The sequence below is a fragment of the Hippocampus zosterae genome, chromosome 1, assembly GCF_025434085.1.
Source record: "Hippocampus zosterae strain Florida chromosome 1, ASM2543408v3, whole genome shotgun sequence".
In the NCBI taxonomy this organism is placed as follows: Eukaryota; Metazoa; Chordata; class Actinopteri; order Syngnathiformes; family Syngnathidae; genus Hippocampus; species Hippocampus zosterae.
The window spans coordinates 14570186-14596544 of record NC_067451.1 but is presented as its reverse complement, the minus strand read 5'-3'; the positions used below and the strand labels follow the sequence as shown (position 1 = coordinate 14596544).

The 26359-nt window shown below is 42.2% G+C and overlaps 2 protein-coding genes across 2 annotated transcripts in view; both read right to left on the bottom strand.

The window, feature by feature from the left end:
- gpc4 (glypican 4) overlaps window positions 1-9831 on the bottom strand; it is a 32584-nt gene extending 22753 nt beyond the window's left edge. The window contains exon 1 of the mRNA XM_052071564.1: window positions 8980-9831. Coding sequence (XP_051927524.1) covers window positions 8980-9136 — 157 coding nt within the window. The 5' untranslated portion in view covers window positions 9137-9831. The remainder of the gene's footprint in view (window positions 1-8979) is intronic.
- Window positions 9832-13986: 4155 nt separating this feature from the next.
- Window positions 13987-26359, bottom strand: part of gpc3 (glypican 3) — a 103226-nt gene continuing 90853 nt past the window's right edge. Inside the window, exon 8 of the mRNA XM_052071553.1 lies at window positions 13987-17073. Coding sequence (XP_051927513.1) covers window positions 16898-17073 — 176 coding nt within the window. The 3' untranslated portion in view covers window positions 13987-16897. The remainder of the gene's footprint in view (window positions 17074-26359) is intronic.

Here is a 26359-nt window from a genome sequence, read left to right as displayed (position 1 = left end):
GAAGCAGTACTCTATGAAACATCTCTCACCAGTCTACGAGACCTCAGTCAATGCAACACGTGTTCCATTGCGCCCAACCTGCGGGCCAGACGGCACTGATTTTATGACAGAGGCCGAGGGCCGGATGAAATTCGACCGCGGGCCGGATTTGGCCCGCGGGCCGGACTTTGGACATGCCTGCCATATTCCATCTTGCCTTTAACCCCAGTTCAATCTTTTGAGCATGTGAGACAAAGAGTTATTAGGGTTTGAAAGAGTAAGGCAGGATTTATAGTCAAGATTTGACGAGGTGAGTTGTGTACAACTACATACACAACAGGAGGGAACAAGATATTGCAGTGCTTAATTATCACAACTGAGAGGTGGGAAAAAGTACACATGACGCCTAATGCAACACTCTGATTGAACGCCCGTTGAGCTATTCTTACAATGCGATTACAAATAAAGCTAATGAAGTTTGTGCACCTGCAGGTGAGACAATTAATGCATTTGAGGCGACATGAGTGGGGGGGGAGTACATTCGCTTTCGCTCGAAAGTTGGTAAGTTTGAACTGAGAGCCAGACATTACATCGCGACAGCCAGTGGAGGTCAATCATGTACTTTGCGCATAACTCACATGCTGATATTGAAAACACACACACACACATACACATACACATACACATACACATACACACACACGGCGTCGGGAGCAGTTAGTGTGGAGAAACAATGAAGGACAGACAAATTTGTGCAGTCTAAGTGTACCGACAGCTGTAGGGTGGGGCAATTATGGGAAAAAAATAACGCAATATTCTTTTTGTCAAGCACAAAATGGTCCATTGACGATTCTTTCACAACGTTGGGAATTTGGCAATGCACTGCGCCGTTTTGCACATGAATCGTTTTCCTTTGGTTATGTGTTTAACATCAAGAGAAGGCAAAATCCAAATCACGATTAAAATGCAATTCATCATCAGCTTCCAATACCAGGTGGGACAGATCCATAAATGAGCAGATCTGAAGAATGGTGAGCTAGGGAAGTTGAAAGTTCAGGGCATTTTCAGGTTTACAGCTGCTGAACTGTGAACCAAAACGGCAACTGTATTTAGAATAGCGACTTTCATGTCTCGCGATCAAACCCATGTGAGGCACAAGGGGGGAATTTATATTTTATATTCAGTCTATGCACCATCAGACCTGAGGCTGGTCTTACTAGATCTCTCCTTCGCTGACAGCAAATTCATAGCATATAAAAGAAAAGGCCTTTATGTAAGTCTAAGTGCTTCACAATGGGACTCTTCTGTCAGCGATTACAGTTGAATGAACAAATGGAGCCTTTTCAAGAGACAAAATTATACTGATATGCTTCCATTGGTCATGAAGCGATTCAGCTGGGTTTACACCCACAATGGCGCAAACTGCCCGTCTCCAACGGCACGCATCTGCAAAAATACCAAAAGAAAGGTAGCCCCACCCATGCTCACAACCAGCCCACGCTTTGCGCTAGACTTGCGCTGCGCTCAAATCTAAAGCCCTATGTGTGTGCTGGTTAATGAGATCAAGAGAGAAATATATAAGGGCCCTCCTTCTGTTTTGATAAAACACCAGAACCTTTTGAAAAGGTTAAACGCAAAATACACATCGTCATTATGTTTTTTAAAAAAAACATTAAGGACAATGTGAATATGTACCATCCTAAAGCAGTTGATGTCCACCAGATGATAAAGCAGGACATGGCCAGGCAAAGTGCCTCAGGCGGAATGAGGTCAGCTACAAGATTAGGTTTCTGGAGGCTCGGCACTACAAAGACGCAACAGAGATTTTGATATACCTGTTGGGCCTTACGACATTGGACACCAGTTGAGCTGCTGGGAAGAAAACCAATCGTCAGAGACGGTCAAAGGGACAACAAGAAAATCTAAAGCTGACAGCACAATGGTTTTATGGACCTTAGTCATGAATGCTGCAACACGTTCATCATGTTGTCGCTGTGTATGTGCTTCTTAGCCGCTTGCCATTCCACTCATTCACAAGAATTTAAGGCCTGGCAGGTCAACTAGGTTTCCCATTGAACTCATTATTCTGCCAACACACATTAGGCTGAAAACATACCAACCGAATGATTTGCAACCTCAGAGCCATCGTTAAACAAAATATTCTTTGATGTTTGAGATTCTTTTGCCTCAAGCCAGCAGGAAGCCTGCCATTGTTTTCATCATGTTTGGCATTTCAGTTTTGCTCTAAACATGGCATCAGTTCGTGAGTCAAGCTCAGAAAGGTTCAGCAGCCAAGGCTCCGCCTAAGGTTTTTTTCGAAGGTTGTTTGTTTGACGAAATAAACCGAATGAAAACCTCCTGTTCCTTTCTCAAATACTATAATTGTATATTGAAATAAATCTGACCGAGAGTAGGAAACAGAAGAATCAGATAAATATTAGGAAACATATTTAAATTGCAGTTCTGATACGTGAGCAAAGTGTGAGCGAGGGCCTTGTCAGAGGGTGATGTAGGATGTAGGAGTCATTAACGGGGATTACAAATCATCTGGCCAGGAACCAGCGCGACGTTTCAACCCAAAAAACCTTTCAATACATACAAATCTCCAATACACACAAATCGCAATGACGATCATCACTACTGGCACGGACAATTGAACTTGAAATCTTCCGTTTTCACTTCTTGCAGTTTACAGTAATGAGATGATTTCAGTGAGGGAGTTGTATCACCCAAGGGGCTCTCAGGCCACGCCTGCAGTTTCAGATCAGAGGCTACAGCCCTTGGTGTTGGCGGAGCAACAAAAGTCATGAAGGGATCAACACGGGGGAGATGTTCGGGAATACCCATAACCGAGAACCGTTTCTACTTCAAGCAGTTTATGGACAGAAAAAGACTCACAAAAGCAGGCAGCTTAATCAACAGGAGGCAGTCAAATAATGGAGAGATGGTTGAAGGCATAGCATAAGAGTTGTAACAGACAATACATAAGGTACATATCAGTCACCAAGTCAGACGGTGCATGATTTCAATCACAGTGTTTTACACGAACATATCCAGCACAACATATATCCCCTTGTCTCCAGGACACTCAGATCAACTTGGACTGGTCCAAACTCTTTCCTGTCAGTCAAACATCCCACTCTTTTACTCTGCATGCCTTGGTCAATTCCTGCAGAGCTCTTTGTTGTTGAGTGCTCCCAGCTCTGGGCTTCCCAGTGTGTGGGTCTTGGTGGTCCGGTGTGGAATGTGGTGAGGAAGGGGGTAGGAAGGCTCGCATATTTGGGGCTACTCAATTGTTCTTGCACTCAGCATCCACCCCCCAGAGTGATCTCTCGCTCACTTGGCCATTTGTAGAGGTCCTGGTTAAAGCAAAAGATGCTGAGATGGAATTACAGGCTCTCTCGGTGAATACACTGCCCTTGAACTGATGTTGCACACAGAGCATATTAAACAAGTTTAAGGGGAAACTTGACATTCCAATTGAAGTTTAAGAAAGAGGGCTTTGCAGAGCTTGGAATAGATGGGCCGTGCAAATCCTCACAATTTTCAATTAAAACTTTTTTTTTTACTTTTTCTGGACACCGATTTGCCCTATTGTTGTTGTAGTTGCTAGCATCTGGAGAGCCAGTGATGTCGGTACTGCCCTGCTGTGTTCACAGGAAGCTGATAAAAGGGGAGAGACAGCGCAGAGGTGACAGGCACGTGCAGCAGGACTCCCACTCTTGGCCGAAGTCAAAGCCAGATTGCCCCCCGCCCTGAGGTTCACAAAACTTCTGCATCATGATATCTAAACGTCATTACCGATAGTTAGTGAGGAGATGTCACATACAAAGGTCCAAGAGCATCAGGAACTTTCACGTTAGAACTATTTTTGAATGGAATATTGGTCCAGGGTGGGCCCTTCCAGCAAGTAATCATAATCCTTTTACACTACAGCCAGCAACACCTTTCTAAGACGGTGTTAGCTGTAAGGTGAAAAGATTTGAAATGCACACATTCGGTGAATCTGCAACGCAGCACGGCGGTACTTTGTTATGGTTTGCTACTGGTATGAGTATTGCGCCATATAAAAAAATGTAAAATGGCAACTAGTAGTTGAAGAGATTGTAGTCTGCTTCCAGACTACTGCCGACGTGTCGATGAGGAAGGCACCGACGCCCCAGCTCACCAGGTTTGCACAACCCTTTCACTCGGACATCTCCTTGCACGCATGCATGTTTGTGACCCGGTTCTTTGTGTGGTGTGCAGCACAAATACACAGCAGAGTGCCAGTTGAATTGAAGAGGGTTCCTGCTTTGAGAGGGCTGTGGAATTTCTTTCTTCCCTCTAAGATGTCAAAATAATAATGATGATGACCATCTGTCATTTGAACCACGATTGCATACCTCAGAAAGAAAGTGACTGTAGTAATGTTTTGATCTAATGGTGGGTGTTTTGTTTGTTTGTTTTTTTAAATAACACACTCTCTCTCAGGTTGCCTCCAAATTATCCTTGAATTTCTGAAGATATACTTGTTATTGAATGTTTACCAAAAAAAACAAAGATACTGTTCTCACTCCAAACTTCTTATTTGCAATCTATACAATCCAACACCCCTTTTTTGTGAATGTTTTATGTAAACCTTTTGGAAAGGTTGGTCAGGTGCAACCTTTGCTCAAGGTGGTATAAAGGTTGAATCAAGGCGCTTTTCCTAATTATTTAGAAAACTCGAATGATCTATCCTCCAAGAACTTCTGACTTATCTTGCTTGGATAGGAAAGGTCAGGAAAGTAAAGTTGCGAAGCAGAAATGAGAATTCGAAGAGGCCAAATGTCTGTAGCACAACACAATCGTAATTATTGTACATTGTAGTTGTATACAGTATTCCATTTGGCATTACAAAACAACACTATTTATTACAATTTTGGTTGTTAAAGGAAAAGACCTTCAATGTACTGAAGCAACTTCTCATGAAAAAAACATGCAGGGCGGTTCACATAAAACAAAGAATTTTATGGGATTGACCTTGAGAGAAAGACAAGACATTTGAATGGTTGTTTAATAGTTAATTACGTAGCACTGGAGTTAAAATGTGAAGAGCCTCTTTGGAGGGCCACTAAAATAGTGACCTTTGGGTAATAAAAGGCCTGTCAGGCTTTGTGTGCACTAGGTTCCTTCTCCAGTATTTGGACACTCTATATCACACCATTAATTCTTTAGTAACAGGGTGAGTTGCTTCTGGACTGGCTGAAATATGGCCACCAATGGAAAAGAACGGTTTCACCTTCAGGCCATTTTTTTAAGAGTGAGTATAGACGACAAAGAGGTTCAGGTATTATAAGGATGAACCAAATATGTTTACTTTGCAGAACTGTGTGAACCCATATTGCACAATAGAACTAGTGTACATTTTTTCCTCTGATTTGACTCTTGACGAAGCTATCCACGACAAAACTCGAGCAAAATAGCGAGTTGCCTTAGGCTACAATTTGTTTGGCCGGACTGTTAACTGAACAAGGTATGTAAATGATTAAGATAATATAAGATATCCTTTATTCGTCCCACAATGGGGAAATTTACAGCCTCCAGCAGCAAGAATGTATGTAGAAAGAAGAAAGGAGAAAGAGAAAAAAAACAACAAACATCTTTCAATTAAATACAATATGAACACAAATGGATAAAAATTATTATTATTATTATGATTGTTATTTTCTATTCATCAGCCTGACAGCAGTCGGTAGGAACGAGCGTCGGTATCTCTCCTTCTTGCAGCGCAGGTGTAACAGTCTCTGGCTGAAGGAGCTACCAAGTGCTGTCAGGGCGGGCTGGAGGGGGTGGGAGGGACTGGCCATCATAGCTTTTAGCTTAGTTAGCATCCTTCTGTTGCCCACCTCCTCCAGAGTGTCAAGGGAGCAGCCCAGGACAGAACTGGCCTTCCTGACCAGTCGCTCCAGTCTCTTTCTGTCCCGGGCCGAGATGCTGCCTGACCAGCAGACAATGCCATAATGGATGGCCGAGGCCACCACCGAGTTATAGAACGAGTTATAGATTAAGGAACCAAATAAGACAGGTATTTCCATACAGAGTGGGATGACTTTTTTCGGGAAAAAAAAAACTTTAGGATGGTATTTTCAAAATGCATTTGCCTTGTCTGCCAACATACTATCGCTAAAAGGGAAGAAGGGAAAGGTTGAGCGCCATTTTTGGGCCATGTGACCAACCCACACTCCCTTGACGATCGATGTAATGTGCATCTCTGATCCTTACCATACTGTGGCCATTGCGCTTCACAAAGCAAAACATTTACTTAATTGAAAACAATGTATTGTTCTTTTTTGTTTAAAATTTGCTTATTTTAACCTGTATTCTTTGCCATGGCGGGGGCAAAGATTGGACTGGATTGGTTATTGCTCGTACGGCCGTAAATCTATCCTTGTTGGCTAGCTGGGACCAGCTGCTAGCTAGCGGGTGAGACATTGTCCTTAGGGCCAACTCCCTTCGTTTGCTGTCGCTGCTGGGTGAGAGTCCAGCAGAAAAGTAACGGCAGAGGCACTGATACACAGCTGAAATGGGCTTTATTGACTTTAGTGCTTAACAGTTTCATTTAATGCTCAATACCCACTTACACACTTCAGCGCCATCCGGCTACAAAGCACTGCATCTCCTCACCTACATCCACAAGCATATTGAGTTTCCCATCACATTCAAGTCTGACAGCAGCAATGGTGCAAGATTTGTTGTGATTCGAGTCCAAAAATTCTCAATCACTGATCGTTTTCCCACACCAATTCCAATTCTAATGCACAGCCTAACTAACATGACATGAGCCTTGCAAATGTTCTATTTTCCAGTGAACTGACGTGGCCCGAATGAATCACCACATACTGTCACAGATAAGAAATTAGGGCTTGGATGTAGAATGTGGAATGAGACTGATCCCATGTGATCAACAAGGAATTCACAATCTGGGCCTGCTGTTACTGTCCATCACTTAATTTGGTCTACGCAGAAGCGTTTGGGGTTTCTATTTCACTTTTACTGCATTACAACATCTTTATTGTACCTCTTGTCAGGTCTCAACAAAGCCCCCAAAGTAACATTAACGGGAACAAACATCGCCACTGCTGCACCGTGCCAACAATAACACAAGATTTCCATGGTTGTAAAAGGTAGGTTTTTGAATCCTGCGTCTCCGATACGACTCATAGTCCACCAGTCTGATTTACTATCAGTGAGCCAGTTCCCGTAAATATTTCGTGAAGTACTTATTAGACATTTGGCAAAAATGTTTTCTTGCTCCGAATAAAAAGAAGTTAGTTATCCTGGAAAAATGTCTGAAGCTACGGTTTGGATCTCACAGTACTGTTAACCTGAGGTTGACCTTTTGAAGCAGTTTGTGGACACACCTGACTCACTTTAATGACAATGAACCTTGAGACTTACAGTATAGCTCTCTATGGATGAATTTTCTCAGTGGCCAGGAGTCTTTTTGTACTTAAGGCCCAGACAGACATACCCAGGCCATTGAAATCTATTGTAAAGGAGAAAGCAGGCGGGTAGCTCTCACACCTGTACAATAAATCCAGATTTATTCACAACCTTTCAAATTCCAAGGATGCAGCACAATTAAATGTGACCAATAGAGACATATTAGGGTACTCTTAACAACACTAAGCATCACAAAGACATACTTTCAGAACACAAACAATGGTCCTTCAGACTTCAAATGCAAACAGTGCTCTCCTTAATGGACAGTTACACCCAACTCCAATCAATTGAATGACCCAAATGTAATTTTTTCCCCCATTTCAAAAAATACTCAATTGGCCCATAAGGTCACGATCTCCATGTGTAATGCTATTTACAACACTTTATTATTCAGAATTGTACAACAAATGTTGACACCCTTTCTGTAAAGTAGAGGTGATACAGTTAATAAAAATCACTGGCAAATAAAATCAACGATCAAAGTGTGCATATTCATTTAACCAGTATAAAAAGGAAATGAGAGAAAGGAGGGATTTGAAGTACGGTGGGCAAAGTAGAATTTCAACCCCAACTCTGCTCCCCCACCCCAACCCTCACTGTAAAAGTCACTTCCATTTGTTTCCATTACTTGGGTTGAACTCACAATTATGTATGCCAAGAGGATGTGTTTTTTGCAGGGATAGAATTGTTTGTCTGATAATACAATTTATCTGTAGCTTCTTACAAAACAATGACATCTGTCAAACTGGCATAGATCCAGTGCATGTTTTTTCTAACTTTGCATAAAGCTGTGCTTTCACTTGATCAATGCATTGCTGAATGGCAGATTATAAACAAACAAAAGACACCGTAATAGTGAAATATTATATATATATATATATATATATATATATATATATATATATATATATATATATATATAAAACATCCATCAAACCTGTTCTCACTACCTCCAAAGGCTAAACTAATCCCCTGCCAGCTTGGGAGTTTGACTGAGGAAGTTTGGAAATAAACAAAGGCTGCCTTCTTTCAGTGGGGAGCACACTGTGTGTGTGTTGATTATACCTCTCCATTGTTATGAATTGCCTTCAAGTATTTCCTAAATGATTGTTATATTTACTGGCTGAAGCACTTAAGTGTTGCCAGCCACCCGCCAAGGTGCAAAACAAGCCACTAAAGGCATCAAAGAAGCTTGTGCGAGCTTGTCCCTTGCTTTTATTTGACATACTGTAAGTATCTGAGAAAATGAAAATGCGTCTAATTAACGACCACTTTGATAAAGGGTTTGGGGCCAAGGAAACAATCTTTAAAGCGGTTTATCTTTAATTCTTTGCAATTTATTTGACAGACAGAGGCAAATAAGAATGATGTTACATTGTTCAGCGGGCTTGGCTAACAACAAAGTGACCGCTGGACCACCAGAAGACCTCTGTGGCCCATAACGGGCCCCGATTCCCATATTGAGAACCATTCTTTCATAGCAGATTTTTTTAAACAGTCTGAAGAGAAAATTGGACAACATTTCGACTTTACCGTTAACTCCTTTGTTGGGAACATCGTTGACGTTGAAGCCTTTGGAACTGTAAGCAGCGCGAACGTCGTTGCAGTTTTTCGACTTTTGCTCCGCCGTGGCCGACACACAAAACACGACCAGCGTGCTCAGCGCACACAGCAACAGCAGCGTCTTCATGTTGTCAGTTTCAGACAAACAAACAAAAAATAAAAGATAAAATAATCTGATCGGCGAGTGCAAAAAGTTTCCAGCAGTGCTGTAATCTAAGTATGCGCTACACGAATGTTCCTCATGGAGACACGTTGGTTTCCTTCAGCTCAACAGCTTCATTGACTCAAAAGAGAGGGAGCAAAAATCAAAATCACCGAAACCGCTGGAAAACACACCCTCTAACGTATTCCCTTAAACGGAGAGGGCGTTCAAGAAAAATGTCGAGTTCCAGGGTCCTCTAAAGACACGTAGAAGAGCCCAAAAAAAGTTTGGAAGAGTTTAAAAAAACTTTTTTGCACTGCAGAGAAGAATCCCAAAAGGTGGCTCATCCGTTTCGACGACAGAATTAACCACCGGCGGGGAATAAATGACAAAAGGGTCTTATTCTTTCGGTCCTTTTCTCGTCTTCTGTCCACACGCTTGAAGGCCGTGGTTTTTGCGGGTCGGGACAGCAGACTGTATAATCGTCCTACAGCGATTCAAATGCAGGCTGGAGGCGCTGGTAGACAGTAGACACCCAGGAGAGAGGAGAAGTTCCGGGGACAAAGAGAGTGGAGAGCAGGAACACAAGGGCTGGATTCACGAGTCAGGAGCAGGAGTGTCTACATTTCTTTGGCTCCACTTCGCAAGACTCGTGTTCGCCAGGACTACGAAGAACCCCCCAAACTGGTCAAAAAGTGAACCCCTGCAAACACCTCACGCATCAAGAAGAGACAGTAGACAACCCAGAACCTTAAATCACCCTATCACCGAGGACTCTCATTTGACTTCATGAGTTTCTTATCTGTTCATCCAGATGGATGGGGATAATACGACAGATAACCATTGGACCAGGGGGGTTTCCTGGCTCAGAAGAGTTGGTATCTTTCTGATGGTGTCAATGTCTGCCTCCTATAGCACTGCTTTCCAGTATTTAGAGCCTACATGTAGTTCTTCTACATCATTCTTTCAGATTTCCTTTTTCAAAATACACTTGTTGCCACAAATATGACATCTGACGTCACTGAAAAACCAAAATCACGAATTGTAGACTCGCTTTGGAACGCTTTTTTCGCCCTGCAAAATCAGATGTGCTTTGTTACAAAAGAAAAAAATATTGACCGTTTGAAAATACCTAGTAGACCAATTTTTATGAATAGAAATGGTAAAAATTGCTTTGGCTGTGGACTTAAAATTGATGTCATTATCGAAAACACTAAAATGACAGTAATGCATGTGCTAATAATGGTTTGTTCTTGTTTTCAGGTCTATGTAATGGAGGACCGTTGGGAGAAAGAAAGATAAATAACAGAACTTTCCATTTTTCCCAGAGTGTTGTCATGTAAAGTTAACCCTAAATGTAATAACGGTGAAAATAAGCCTTTCCTTATTCAGGGATATAACAGAGGCACCTCGAGCACCCCCTTAAATAGAGACCTCAGGTGAAAACAAACACATTGTGTTGTGAAAGTTTATAAAATACATGTAGCCCACTTATTTATTTTTTGAGGGAGATTTACTCACTTCAAACCGAATGCCGCCGCTCCTGTCCGGACGTGTTGTTTCAGTTCTGGTTTTATTATTCAGTACATTGTAGTTTGTTTAAATTCTGTCTCGTGTTCCAGGAACTGTGGAGTAAAAATTTCTCCAATGGTACTTTACACAAACACACAGATCGAGCTGACAGAGCTCTACATACTTGCATGTTGGTCAAAATACAGGTAGAGCCATGCACTACATTTAGTCTACATTCAGTCGAAAAGAAACCACTGCGCAAATGGTTCCAAACAGAAAGGGTCAAACAAAGAAAATCACAACACATCATTTACAATCATGTAAAAATATCAATGGAATGCAAAATGTTACATTTTCAAGGACTTAATATTTTTCTGATTGTTATGATAATGTATTACATGTTTATTTTTAATATTTTGGAGCGGTGGGAGACCTTTGATTACTCCGTTGTGATGCCTCCAGCTGGAAATCTCTTATTGCAAAGCAAACAGATGCAGACGTTTTCAAACTCACGCAACGGTCTGAAAGACATTTTATTCAAATACAAATTCCCCAGATTCTTCAGCGACTACTTCGCTCATACCATTCAACCATGAGCTTGGTCTTAAATATTGGCTTTGGGGAATAAATTGCACCTTGCGTTTTTTTGTCATTTAACAGAGTCCCTTAATTAAAATGAAAACATACATTTTAATTAATGTATGTTTTCATTAAATATGAAATATATAATTTATTCATTCATTCATCTTCCGAGCCGCTTGATCCTCACCAGGGTCGCGGGGGGTGCTGGCCAGTAGGCGGGGGACAACCCGAACCGGTTGCCAGCCAATCGCAGGGCACACAGAAACAAACAACAATTCGCACTCACACTCACACCAAGGGACAATTTAGAGTGTTCAATCAGCCTGCCACGCATGTTTTTGGAATGTGGGAGGAAACCGGAGCACCCGGAGAAAACCCACGCAGGCCCGGGGAGAACATGCAAACTCCACACAGGGAGGCCGGAGCTGGAATCGAACCCGGTACCTCTGCACTGTGAAGCCGACGTGCTAACCACTGGACTACCGGGCCGCCCCTGAAATATATATTTCATATATAATATATGAAACTTTCTAATGTACATATTCGAAAGTTATATGCCAGCTTTAAAACATGTTTAAACAAGGCTGACTTGTGGGTTGTGCGTGTGTGCGCACATTCATTGGTTTGGGGGTAGCACTCAGCAAAATGACATTCCTCCTTTTGTGTCCACATTCCTCAGGCGGCTGCATTCATTGCGTGTGACTGTGGCGGCTGCAGGGGTTGCCGAGGAACAGGAGGAGGATGCTGGAGCTGTGCGCTTGAGAGAGCGTGGGCCCGGTGCTTTTCTTAATAGGCCAACAAAAGGTCCAAAAATGCTCCAGTGCCATGACAATTAGACATGAATGAGCTCTGAGCGACGTGACATGTCTTGTGCCTTCCATCTGACCGAGGAATTGAATCAGCCGGCCTGGTTCAAATTGGACTGGACTGGGCATCCAACACACACGGAAGCACCTGAATCACAATGGTATCTTAATTTTGTGCAGGGCTTGACAGCCAGTCAAGTAGCCCAACGATGAAATACATATTCTGCATATTCATTAGGAGGCAGAAAATGCAACCATTTCTGATAGTCAGCACATTGCGGCATTCCTGCTGACTAACATCAATTTGACCTGTCACTCTCTTAATGCGTGCTGTTTCAACATTGCCTCAATATTACCCTAAGAAAACACATGTACTCTGCATCTCAATAGGCCTGTTTGCCCTTTCTGCGGCCATGCATTAGCATTCAAAATATAACACCCCCGACACCGCACCTTGGGTAGGCGGCTGTTCTCTCTGCAGCCAGCGTTTGCTCATCTCCTCCTAATCAGCCTCTGTTTTCCATGTAAAAAGCTGCAATACAGTTCATGAGAGAATAGCACAGCTGGAGCACAATTTCGTTTTTATCTAAATCTGCAGCACGGAGGCCCTGCAGGTGTGAAAAGTTACAGTCAAGCACCCAGATGGAGAAAAAGGATTGCCAAATGTGTTTGCAGTGATGGGTGTGTTTGCCTTGTTAGGTAAGGGAGTAGCTTCATAGGTAGAAAGAAAATCAATTAAGATTAATGAACCTTTATCATTGCTGGGGGTTATATGCATCCGTCAGCTGGTCAGCGTATTAGCCTCACAGTAGAAACCGGGACAAATAAACTGCTGAGTTAGAGCAACAGAGATACTGTATATGAACTGCAAATGAAATAGAATCAAGAAATGTGTTCACGACGTATATGAGTATTCTGCAATTGGCTGTCAACCAGAACGCTCAAATGTGAAATATTCACTGAACCCTCATATGAGAATGACTCATAGTGAGTCATATGATGGCTCAGGCGTACTCTATGATTCGCTACTGGCATTCATACTGTCATACTACATTTATTGTGAGATCAATGTTTGCAGAGTCTATATTTTGTAGAAAGAATCATAAATGTGCAAGACATTTCTAATATTATACCCAACAGTGGATCAATTGCCACATAGCTTGTATGCCTTGTATGTACCCTCGGCTGTGATTGACTGGCGATGATTCCAGGGTATACCCCAAGGCTGGGATGTCAGCTAGGATAAGTTGCACGACTCCATGGCCCTTAAGAAGATAAATTGTAGAAAACAAGACAGCAATAAGGAAACAATTGACATATATGCATATTATATGTTGGCCCTTTTTGACGACCAGAAATATAATTGTGACTTTACATATTACAAAGACTAACTCACATGTGAACACAGCCAGATTTAAAAGCTGACATACTTTACATTTTATATACTATATAGGGGAAAGGCCGCTTCATATTCTTCACAGCTGCTTTGCCACCATCATCTGTGTTTGACGAATGGTAAGTCCACCCCTGAAATGAGCCTCAATTATTTAACAGTGGGACAAAAATTAACCAACACATTTTCAAAAAGAGTCAAATTACTAAAGATTTACATAGACAGGCTATACTAGAGACCAGGCAAGCAATTATGTCCTGTTTAAGTGGGAAGGGCAGAGTAAAATAATCATGTCACTGAGCACCAGAATGGAATTACAACACAGTGAGATAATTGCTGTTGTTTGCTCAGGTTGCCACCTTTAATTAGTCTGCTCTGAAGTTATCAAAATCAACATCTGACAAGATATGCAGTTGAGCAGATGTGAAACATGGTGCCCAAATCTAAATATAAGTATTCTTAAATTAGACCCACTCATTTTGGTCATGTTTTGCTTTTAATAATGATGAGACACTATATATCATGAACATATTGCAAATAAATAGAATGATCAATGGGTATTTATTCACATTAGACATACATTTAGCTGTCATTTTAAATACATTCATTGAGATTAAATGTCACTTTTCCCAATCGGCATTGGGAAATTGAGAAGAATAGAAACCATTCGTTTGGACACATTTGCTCATGACATGTTCACAATACTGTTGCAATTTTCAATTGGAGCCCAGTCTCGTCAACACGGAAAGTCATTTTGGTGGCAGCAACGTTATAGTGCAAGCCTTCACACTATATGGTTGGAGGCAGCGGCATTACAGATTTAATAACCAAAATAAATGAAAGCAACGCTTTCATTGAGGAAAAAAACAAACAAACATTCAAATAAAAATATTTCTAGATACAACATAAACATTTCAAAAGTGCATACAAAAGCTCCTGCAAGTGAAAATGAATTGCAATGACTGTTACACAAACATTTTGTTGCCTAGTGCTGACATTGGCAGGAAACTCCACTACAGTTCTGCTGACATCAATGATGTTCCTTGCCTTCACCATAGACATACAGACAGGGCTATATTTTCTTGCCCAGCCAAGTCTAATGCAAAGCAGCTTCGATTGTGTGCATGGGAAGGGTTTTTTTTCTTCTTGTATTTTTGTCGACTAGAACAATCGGAAATTGGGATTTGCGCCGTTGTGGGCGTGAACCCCGTGAACAAAGCTGACTTGAGTTGCGCCCAATAAAAACGTCGCCTCTCATTCCATTTAAAATCAGTGTGGGAGAAGTGCTCTGTCTTTGTCATGGTACAAGCAGAAATAGCCCCCCTGGAGGCAATGCAAAAGATCGAAGCATGAAAAGTATGTTTATATGGAACTGCAATTAGACCCCCACCGCTGGATGATGTCAAGTATGCCAGGGTGATCACCCGTGTGAAATGGGCACTTTGAGAGCGCCTTCCAACCAGCGTCCATGTGTGACCTGCTTCCAGCTTGTCTAAAGTTTAGTCTAGCTTTCAGCCACCAAATTATCAGGTGCACCGAGGGCATGTAAGAGAAAACGCCCTCGGTCCGCCAGAATGCCCAGATTGATACACCATAGTCTGCCAAATTTCCAAACACGCTAAACTAGGTGTACATGGAATGAAATATTCAGCAGCTTATACACCCAAGCACATTTGTGTTGTCTACGAAAATAGAGCCCACAAACACCGCATTGATAGCTGAATCATACCTTGGCGTCGCCACCATATTAGCTGTGAAAAAGTGGAGCGATTGGAAAAGATTCCTCATTCATGTGTAGCTTGGATTTTACAGTCAAAGTCAGAGCTCATGGGGTTACATTTCACAAGGGAGACTGAACAATTCCTTCAATTGTATTTGGCCAGCATATTTTTATATTGATGACTTTGAAGCTAATACTATGAATAAATAATAAATAACAAATCGTTTTTTGTGATTGCCAATGTCAAATTGACATGAATCACTGAAAATAAAACGGATCAAAATCAGTTACATGTAAACGTCACTGCTCTTTCCTCAGAAAACACACACATCACATCTACATCTAAAGACACACAGAAATATTGAATATTAATGTTCATCATCGCAGTAACAGTATGATACACATGGGTACCTGTAAACACTCATAAAAACAATAGAAAAATACATACATTGGTTTGGTGCGATTCAGCACTCAAGGCAAATGTACTGTAATGATGTGTTGACATCTCTGGCCTTCAGTGTAGCAGGAAACACATCAATCTCTTAAAGGGCCAGTGCACAGTACATGTAGCTTCTCAAATTTGACAAAATTTGAATGTTCGCCTTTGTTAAACAACAGGGTATTTTAAATGGTCGTAATTATTTACAAAATTATAATAATAATAATAATAATACATTTTATTTGTGGGCGCCTTTCTAGAAACTCAAGGACACCTTACAACAAGCAGTTAAAATCACGAATACAATGTTAAAAACAACATTAAATAAAATGAGAAAAAATACAACACAAATAACTAAATAAAAATAATGGCTTTATGGTCTGAGTGAATAGGCGTGTCTAAACAGATGTGTTTAAAATTGTCAATGTGTGAATTGTCATCAAAATTAAATGGGGACATGCTATCAAGAACACCAAGCCATCTTCAAACATCCAAGTAGATACTGTATACTGTAAACTGCGGGCAAACACACAGTCATTTAAAAAAAAAAAAAGCTAAATTTCCCATGTAAATATTTCTATACAATTCCAGCTTGACACCTTGTGAAATACGGTAATATATTTTCCAGAAGTTGATAAAATTTGTTAATATTGAAAATGTTCATATTTTGTAAGCATAGAACCAACACAGAAAAACTTACACAGTACAGTTTGTAGCCGGACACATACTGTACATATACGCTCAGGCCTTGACTACCTTTGTAATGGACCGACAAGAGCAACCAGTCTGAAATTATTTGGCTATGTCTAGGACATAACAACACCAGAGAACTACATGAAACATTTTTGTGGCATTGGGTGATTGTGTGGGTTTTTACCTATCAAGGCAAGGAGGAGATTTATTTCCATGGGTCTAGTGCTTGCAAGGCAGTAATTCAGTGCAGGCAAGGACAGGGAGCATTTGAGAAAAAAAAAGTCCACATGCCTCCCATTTCCACTTGCCGGTCAGTGACAGTGCTCAGTACTAAGCGGTGACTTGGATGTCAGAATCAGAGTGGAGATGCTGCAACACTCTCATTTGTTAATAATGGGAGATGCAGAGAGAATGGGTTCCTTACTTACATAATAGTAAAAGTTTCTCAGTTGTGCTTTCATAACAAGAGAATTGAGCATTGTCTGATGCTCATGCTTTGTTCAGTCTTTTTCGGAACCACGTCTCTGAAACAATGTTAAAAAGAGTTTCTTTTGTTCGACAGAGTTTGTAGTGTGTGCAAGTGAGTGCACAGGGCAGATGGTCAGTGGTGACACAGAAGTAGGAAACACAGACCGACAGAGACCATCAGGACCAGGTAGACGCTCTCCAGGGCGGTCCCAGGCGAAGGGATGTGTCCAACTCCAGCTGTGGCCAACCGAGGTGTCAGAAGCTGCTCCTGGAAGGTGAAGTCATCCATTGCCAGGTTGTCGGCGAGGTCTGAGAGGTTAAGTAGATGAAAAATAGGGATAGGGCAGCGCAGATGGGTGGGTGAAGGGAGGGAACAAAAGAATGAAAAAGATATGAGAGGAAGGAAAAGATGGGAAGGATGAAGACATTTAGACCCGACATTGTCACAAAGCTGAAAAACATGTGTGGTATGTCAGTCCTCCTTCTGTATGATGCCTTGCACAGCTGTAACAACAATGCTAAACAAGGAGATTGGCAAAAAGCCGAGCACACTGTATGTGTAATTGCAGACACAAACTGCATCGCAAAGCATTTTTCACTGCAAGTGTTGAATTGTGAAGCAAAGATGATACGAACCTTAAACGGTTGCCTTATGCCAAGCTTCAAACGTGTTCTGTCTTTTTCACGGATTGAGGAACTGTCTGGGAAGAGCGCCGTTTAGCTCACAGTTGCATATTTTGATCGACATATTTATGTCAGTTTGCAAAATGAATCACACGACATACTGCAATTGAGAGAAAGCAAACACCACTTCACTGTTTTGAACTGTGTGCTTGTGGTGTTTTGGAGTCAGCAAAATGTATTGACAAAGAGGACATCACGCATGCTCATAGTTTCTTTCCAAAGGGACATACATCTCCATGTTCATTTTGACATGACATGCACATTGCTGCATTTTCAATCATTGTAACGCATCTATATGGACAGGAAGCACTCTTTGACAACATTATCATCCGTGCAAAAAACAAAATCAAAATGCGCAGGAAGTATATTCATGTTTGTACGAGAATGTTGTCCTTGAACAGCGCTCTTCCTCTCGTCCCCTCACATCTGAAGCAAAACACTTCGGGCCAAATTGAGAAAATGCAAACCTCAACTTAAGCAAATAGACGACACTGAAGAGAAAGTGGAAGAAACAGAAAGACAGCAACATATTTAACATTGTCAGGCTATCATTAATAACTACGGGTAGTGACTCCATTTTTACTTCATAACAACCACCAAGAGAGTAATTACACATATTGCAGCCAGCCCAACTCAGGATTCAGGCAATTCTCACTATGCATCAAGTGCTACTCATCCTAGGTGTTACTACTCCACAGTGGGAGTGGTGTTTGACTCTATTTCGAGTAACTAAAAGCTGTACTTAATGTATGATTTATATTTCTTAACCATACATTACTCCTCTGCTCCTGTACCACACTTCTCCCTGTCCATCTGTTGCGCATGCTGCAGGGATTTAGTCACCTGCTGCTGCGCTCTTACTCACAGCTGCCTCATCGCTCCGCATCCACAGCTGTGCACTTCGACTGACACTGAGCAGAAGCCGTCCCTCCCGTGCGCACGCGGGTATGTTTGTGTGCATGTGAGAGGGTGGGAGAGAGAAACTGACGATACTGCCTCTGCTTTGTCTGGCGAAAAGCTATGAAGGAGACGGGAATAGGAAGGCTGAGTTATATGAGGGGGCGGTAGGATATCAGTAATGAGGCGCGCTGTGCTTCGGCATGCCAACGATGAGCTCGTGCCAGATGGACGCGCATACACTGTCACATCTGCGCTCAAAGAATAATGCAAAGTTCCAAAACGGATTAATAAGATATCCTTTATTCGTCCCACACTGGGGAAATTTACAGCCTCCAGCAGCAAGAATGTATGTAGAAAGAAGAAAGAGAAAAAAAACAACAAACATCTTTCAATTAAATGCAATATGAACACAAAATGGATAAATGTATCCTATGCTGCTGTGTGGGAGGAAGGGGTGTCACATAATCACTGTGCAATCGGAGGAAGCAGTTAGAAACAGACTCGAGATGCCCTCCTTGAACACATGAGAGGGTCGTTCCTTAGTGCTCAGGCCGTTTGCGGCCAGGCTTTAAAGAGAGGAAAGGCAGACCTCCGTAAAACTCCAAAGTTTGAAATGGCACCATCTCGGAATTTCATTGGAATTACGACATCATTTCGAAATGCGCCAGAGGGACAATTAACTTTTCCTCTCCTCCTGTGTGCTTTCCCCCCACTTCGTCATGGCATGGCATCGGGCAGACATTCACCGAGGCTCTGAAAGAGCAATTTGTCACTGGCGATTGCAGTGCACCATAATGCTGAATCAATTAAGTCCAAGGTGAAATTCAATACAGCGCACATACAATAAAGAGGAGGGCAGGAGCAAGTGTGTTTGTTGGAATTTGGCTTGGTTTGCGAGTGCGTCTAAGAAAAAGTGTCCAATGAGAAAGCATTATATTTGAGTGGCAAACATTTGCAACTGTGTGTGCAAAGTGAAAATATGACCTCCGTCTCTCTGCTAGTTTAAACACACGAGCAGGACCACAGAGGGGCTTTGTTCTGCAAGCTCTGAAACGACTCCAAGGGGACAGAATACTACACTAACTTAAATCCCCAAAAGTCGAATGCAGGGTCAGCAAGAACAATATCCTGGCATAATTAGTGATCAACACCTGTGCCTGTGTGTAACAACGTATAGAAAGAGTGAGAGAGAATCGTTTCAGGCAGGAGTCATGACAGTAGACACGCAGTGACAATTAGTCAGACAGATGGATATAGAGAGAGCCGCAAAAGATTTACAATCTTGCGTGTGATTATCGTGACCAATGTTGTCTTTCATTTGAGCAAAACAGCCCCCCCCCCATTCACAACCACCTAAACCCTCCATTTTGAGACCATCACGCCACCAAGGGCACCAACTTGCTAGTGTACCCCTCGCTCGTTTTATTGTGACCATTTGAGCTCAAGTTACAAGCCAGGGGAGAGGTCAGCAGTGCACCCATCGATTGGTGACGCTCTGGTTGTATATGGCTCTGAATGAGCCAGACGTATCACAAGTCAACAGCCGCCGATGCGTTTAAGCTGCAACTTCATGTTGTCTTAAGCCACAAGTCCCCAGGAGCAGGACAGGTCAGGGAATTGCGGTCTTTCGGGGTGAGCGGATGTTTGTTTGGATCCCTGGAGTGGGTCAAAGAGTGGCGGAGCGTCTGTATATACATGCGTGTATGCATGTGGACTCGTGGTGGTCTGTCTGTGCAAAAGGAAATGGGGGTAAAGGGGATGTGGGACTGGACTTTTCTTGACGGAGCTTGAGACATTTTCTGTCCAGTCTGTAGTTTTTGTTATGAGCTAGGCCTTCAAAAACAGCCACGTGCGGTGAAAAGCTACATTTAGTGCAAACACAGTTAGATTAAAAATTATTTTTGTAAGACAGGACATCATAGGCAGGTTCCGAGAAATTGAGCATTTCTCTGTTTCTGTTTCTTTTAAGCAACTCTGCTGTGTTGTGATATTAGTGTAGGTTGTCGCAAATAACTTCAATGATGAATAAAGTTCTCGTTACCACATATAGTGTACGCTGTCAGGACATTATTAGAAATAACACTTTGGCAAAAAAGATGAAGCTTTACATCGGGCCACTGCCTCGGTCTTCACTATTAGTCCCATGGTCTCGTTGGTGTGCATATTTGTAAGATTAGCGATGATGAGAACAACTGAAGCTAGCGAGGCGGACCACTGTTCCTAGATTCCAAGAATCAGCTTATCTTCATATCTCTGATTCACACACACACACACACACACACACACACACCCACACACACACACACACACACACACACCATGCTGCCCGGAATAACATTATTATATACAACGTAAAGCATTAATTCATTACGATTGTGCTGATCCTTCTATTGTGCATGCTTTGGCCACTAGGGGGAAGTTTAATACAGAAACATAGTGACACGTGGAGATGGAGGATATGGTCAAAACTCCTCAGTAAACTGTAATAATATTATCAGTTTTTCACTGAGGATACAGAATATATGCCGTTGCGTATTGTTATATTGTCTGTCTACACATGTTGTTGCACCATTTGTGTTCAAATATCCGAATGCGATTTGTGTATCAAAACTGTATATTAAAACTGTTTTGTTTGCACTTTGAGTGAGGTTAGCATTTCTTTAGTGATTACCCTGTTTATTTTCCCAATGTATTATGCATAGGATCAAGAGTTCTTCTGACTTTACTGAAAGAGTAAAATTGAAAAAACACAATCAGAATTTTTGTGGGCTGTCACAGTAATGGAAGTTGAACTTTAAAATATAAATGATTGATATTTTTGGCTATAATGTTACAACAACAGTTACCATAACAAAGCAGGACGTTGTTTGCTCCAAAACAATTTGCTGAGTTGTATTTCCTCATATCCTTAAATTGAGACAACTACCTGCGCCAACTCTTATTTCTTTGTTGTGAAATACGGGACTGCCAATTTTCACAATAGCAAAACTTTAACAAAAAAGAAATAAAATACAAAACAATAAAAATAAAAATAGTATTGTTGAATTGCCCAACTTAAAATGTTATCAAAGTTTGTTGCCTTGATTTTTTTAAACTGTGTACGCAGTTTATTATCAAAAAAAAAAAATCTATGACTAAACATCAACCCTTTGATTCACATTCCATTCACATTCCATTACTGAGAGCTGTTGCATGACCATGTAGTGCTCCAATACACTTCAGGATCCGCCACTTTCTATCCTGATTATCCTCATTAAAATCAATCACAGCTGAGCGGCAGGTGGGGTACATCTTGGACTGATCGCAAACCAATCAGAAAAATAAAAATGTCTCTTCGTCTCATAACACTGCTCGTCACACAAGCCAAAGATAAAGCAGAACACACAGCCTGGCCTCTATTTTCGTGCTCAGCACAAGTCTAATGCAAAGCAGTGTCTAATTGTGTGCACGGGTGGAGTTTTTTTCCATTTGGTATTTTCGCAGGTGAGCGCAGTTAGAAACGGGTGTTTGCGCCGTTGTGGACGTGAACACAGCCGACAAGCTTCCCGGTCAACGGGCGCGGCTCCTCTCATTCCCCTTAAAATCATCTTTGACTTTGCAGAAGCTGAAATAGACTCTTGGAAGTCCAAGATCAACTGACGCAAAGTACGAAACAAGCAGACTTCCCACGGCCGGAGGATGTAAAGTTGGCCAAGGCTATCACAGATTGCTGCTGTCACGGGGGCGCTCGGAGACTGCCTTCCAACCTTGATTGTTTGATATGTGACCAGTGCATCCTGATGTTACCTGCTGGTATCTCGTCTGACGAATGTTCACCTAAAAGTTATGATCTCTGCTATTTATATTTAAATGATTCACAGTGAGTATATATCGTAAATATATTTCTTAAATACGTCTTAATTCCTTTCAATAAAGGTGAACATTGCCAGATGACATGATTGTTACAACCCCTCGGGTTGATATGTACTTTCGTGGTCCAGTACAGTTTATTCAGTACATGTGCGCTATGCACAAAGGCTTTTTTTGGGTTAGATAAGTATGTGGAATGTTAAGTCTCCAAACACAGGTGCTTCTTATGAAATTGGAGAGATGGTTTAGATTGCTGCTACATTGGCAGACGCTGTGTGCACATAACACGCCAAAGCGGGTCAAATTTGATCTAGGTTCTCAGCAAGAATTAACCATCTTAGAAGACATTAAAGAGTTTGAGGTAAAGCAAATATTTGATCATTTACCTCATATCAACAAAACAAAGCGAATGTTACACTCAGCAAATTTGGAAAGTCTCTCTCTCTAGAATCCTTGGTCAGTGTATGGAACTCAAACTCAATGAGAGAACCATACTCCTGCAGAAAGATGACAGGAGCTCTATGGATTGTGTCATCTGATGGTGAATCTGTGTACGTGTATGGTGAGGCGGGGGCATAACCGATAAGGCGGTGGACTGTGATTACTGGCTTGTTATGAAATGCTCTGGCCAAATTATATTGCTTCTCTGACTTGACCTGAGTAATTTGTCTCATGACACCGCTGACTGAGAGCTGAGAATCAACCGAGGGAGCCGTGCAGGATGCTTCTGTCTGTGGAATGTGACCGTCTGCCTCCACACCCACAGGCTGACCACAGGGGTGATCGAAGGGACTAGGAATGCTGGGCCAATACAAACGGAACAAACCAAGCAGGCTGTGATTTGGGCCTGTGGGACATCACTACGCTCTGAGTGGCCCTGGCCTCGCAACCTCCAAAACACTCCCAGTTGTGATGTTACAGACTAAGGGGAATAGGTGAAGTCCTGTAAATAGGTGATGATGAAACACTTGGAATTTAGAAATGTATGAGAAAAAGTTCCTTTTTGGGAGTGCGTGTTTCTGTTCCAACAGACTGCGTTAACCATGACTTTGGTCGACAAACACAAGTCAACACCTTTTAATTATCAGTGAGGAAAGTTGGCGTTTGTGAGAAGATAAGCCACTTGTTACAAAATTGGCCTCTCGCTGCACCGTGCAGGATTTGATGTACACCGATGTCCGGTTTTTAATAGTCTTTATACAAGTGAAATGTAGTTATAGAAATTAGAAATTGAGAAAGTTGGAAGATAAATAAAAACTGGAAACAGGGTCTTACATTTCAAATGAAAAAAATCCTTTTACAGCTGTCAAGGCGTAAAGTGTGTGAGCAAGAGAGTGAGGTAAAAACGATCACAAATCAAGCGTACAAAGAACACATTCTGTGCGCGAGGCATGGCAAAGGTCTCATTCAGGGTGGGGAGCCCCGTGCTCACAGAAAAGGCCTGTAACCTTGCAGAGCTCCGTTTACTACTATTGGATGGTCTGAGAGTGACTGGAAGGTTTTTTTTTGAGGGAGGATGAGACAACTAGGTTGTTATGAGGGTGAGAGGGATTGCGGCACAAAGAACCAGAGAGTGCACTGGCTGTGCAATAAGCAGTCATGTGGATGAGTGTGTCAGCTTTTGCCTGAAGGAACTGCTGGCCAAAGAGCCTTTGAGGAACATATTCTTAAGGCGCTATCTTTATCATCCAATAATGAGTGAGGTTGGCTTCCCACAGAGATATTTACATATCTCCGCAGACGGCAGTCCAGAGAGGGAACACGAGCTGGCATTTTGGGACATGTGTTTTATGCCTGCAAACAAACACGCAGAGCTTTCTTTGCATTCATGCCCGATGAAAGACAGACTAGAATTACTACAATGAGGGACAATTTGGCTGTACAGATCCAGTTGAGTGCTTTCACTGACTATTTGGAGCTGGTTCCAGTGGTCAGCCTGTGGTTTTATGCAACAGCTCACAGCCGATTGACAAGAGTGCTCCGGCAATGCTCACGGCATTGTTGAATTACATTCAAGAATGAGCTGCATAATCAAAAGCGAAGGCCGCTTGGAAAGAGACACGGCTACGTGCGAAGAGGGAGAATTTTGGAGACGCATGTGAGAGCTGGGGGTTAACGTGTAACATGTAAATCAGCCGAGCCTTTAAAAAGTTCCTGCGGAGATTCCCACAAAATGGCTGCAGTGTGTTACTGTGGCAGCAAGCAATGGAGCAGTGAGCCTCGAGAATGGACCCGCTGTGTGCAGAGTGTTTGTGGACTGTGGCTGAGCTGATGGACACAACCCAGGAACGGGCCTGGAATCAATTTAGTGCGTCCAAAAGTGCCTGTGAATGTAAATAAAGCTCTTGAGCAAACAAACGCTTTTCCAAAAGGCACACACAAACAGAAATATGCATAAAGCCTACAAAACGAATCAAGCGCTGGTGGGCCCCCTTCATGAAAATGATGAGAATCCAGTCAGATCTGTGATTGTTTCCACCGAAATTCAAAACAGGGATCCCCTTCTGGCCTTTCAAAAATCTTAAGGATTTTATCCCTGGAATCATATGAAAAGGCGGCATGGCAGAAAACCAACAAGCGTTCAATAAGAGGGGAACTTCCTCCCTCTGTTCTTGCCCTCACTTTTCTCCAATCTCCTTTCAAAACAGCACACACAGACACGCACACGCACACACTCGTCCACACATAGCTGGGAACACAGTGGAGCTAGTAAGAACCAGAGAGCACCATTGCAACAAGCCAAGCCTATTTACACAGATGGTGGCAAACGTCATCATTTTTGTGTGGGGCGTGGAGGAGGCGAGGAAGGAGCAGGATTGGCTGACTGAACAGAGGTTGCTTATGAGCTGAAAAAGAGATGAACGTTTTGAACATTCAGGTGGTTTCACATTATACCATGTCCGGCTCTAGCATCCATCAACCTTTTCACACCTCTGCTGCCCTCCAGAAATGTACAGCATTTTCACTTGGCAATATAGTCACTGATCATTCTAAACACAACATACAAAGGGGTTTTGCATATAGAACTCTTTTAATAGGATGGGAATGTATTTACTTATTTATTTTTAGTACTGTAATTCCTGAGAAAATGAGGAGTGAATGCTGATCGAAGTTGTCTGCAAGGGGCATATTTTGATTGGCGGTTGAATAAAATGTGATGACATGTAGTGCCACTACATTGCTTCTTTCTTGTCCATTATCTTGTCTTTCATTTCTTTCTTTCTTTCTTTCTTTCTCTCTCGCAGAAAAACATTTTGGCAAATGATCGGTGGACTGAGAAAAGTCACACACAAAAAATGCAGAACAGCTCAAATCCTGTGCAAAATGAAACACTTTTTTCGAAACAGTATACAAGTCACCGATTCTGATTCATAACCTTTATGGACAGAATTTCTAGGCGCAGCCGAAGCGTTGAATGGGTCCGTTTTGGTGGCCTCAGTATTGCATCTCTGATTTTTGCAGATGATGTGGTACTGTTGGCTCCTTCAAGCAGGGCTCTCCAACACTCACTGGAGCGTTTCACAGCCAAGTGTGAAGCGGTTGGGATGAGGATCAGCACCTCCAAATCTGAAACAATGGTTTTCTCATTCAGAAAAGGGTGGACTGCACCCTCCGGGTCGGGGAGGAGATCTTGCCCCAAGTGGAGGAGTTTAAGTATTTTGGTGTCTTGTTCACGAGTGAGGGCCGGAGGGAGCAAGAGATCAACAGGCGGATCGGTGCAGCGTCTGCCGTGATGCGGACTTTGTATCGGTCTGTCGTGGTAAAGAGGGAGCTGAGCCAAAGGCGAAGCTCTCAATTTACTGGTCGATCTACGTCCCAACCCTCATCTATGGTCACGAGCTACACACACACACACACACACACACACACACACACACACACACACACACACATGCACACGCACACGCACACACACACACATTTTCATTAGGCTTAATTGTGTTTGAACCAGTTACACACTGCTGAATTAAACTTAAAACACAATTAGCAATTCTACCTCTCTGTGATTATATTACTGAAAGCGAAGTACACAGAAAGTGCAAACATAAATGTTAAATTCAAACTCAACACAAGCTCAATGCCGCAAACTATCCAAAATACAGTTTATTTCTCCATATCATTAAAATCTGTCATATATAATGACAAAAAAAACATGTCCCAA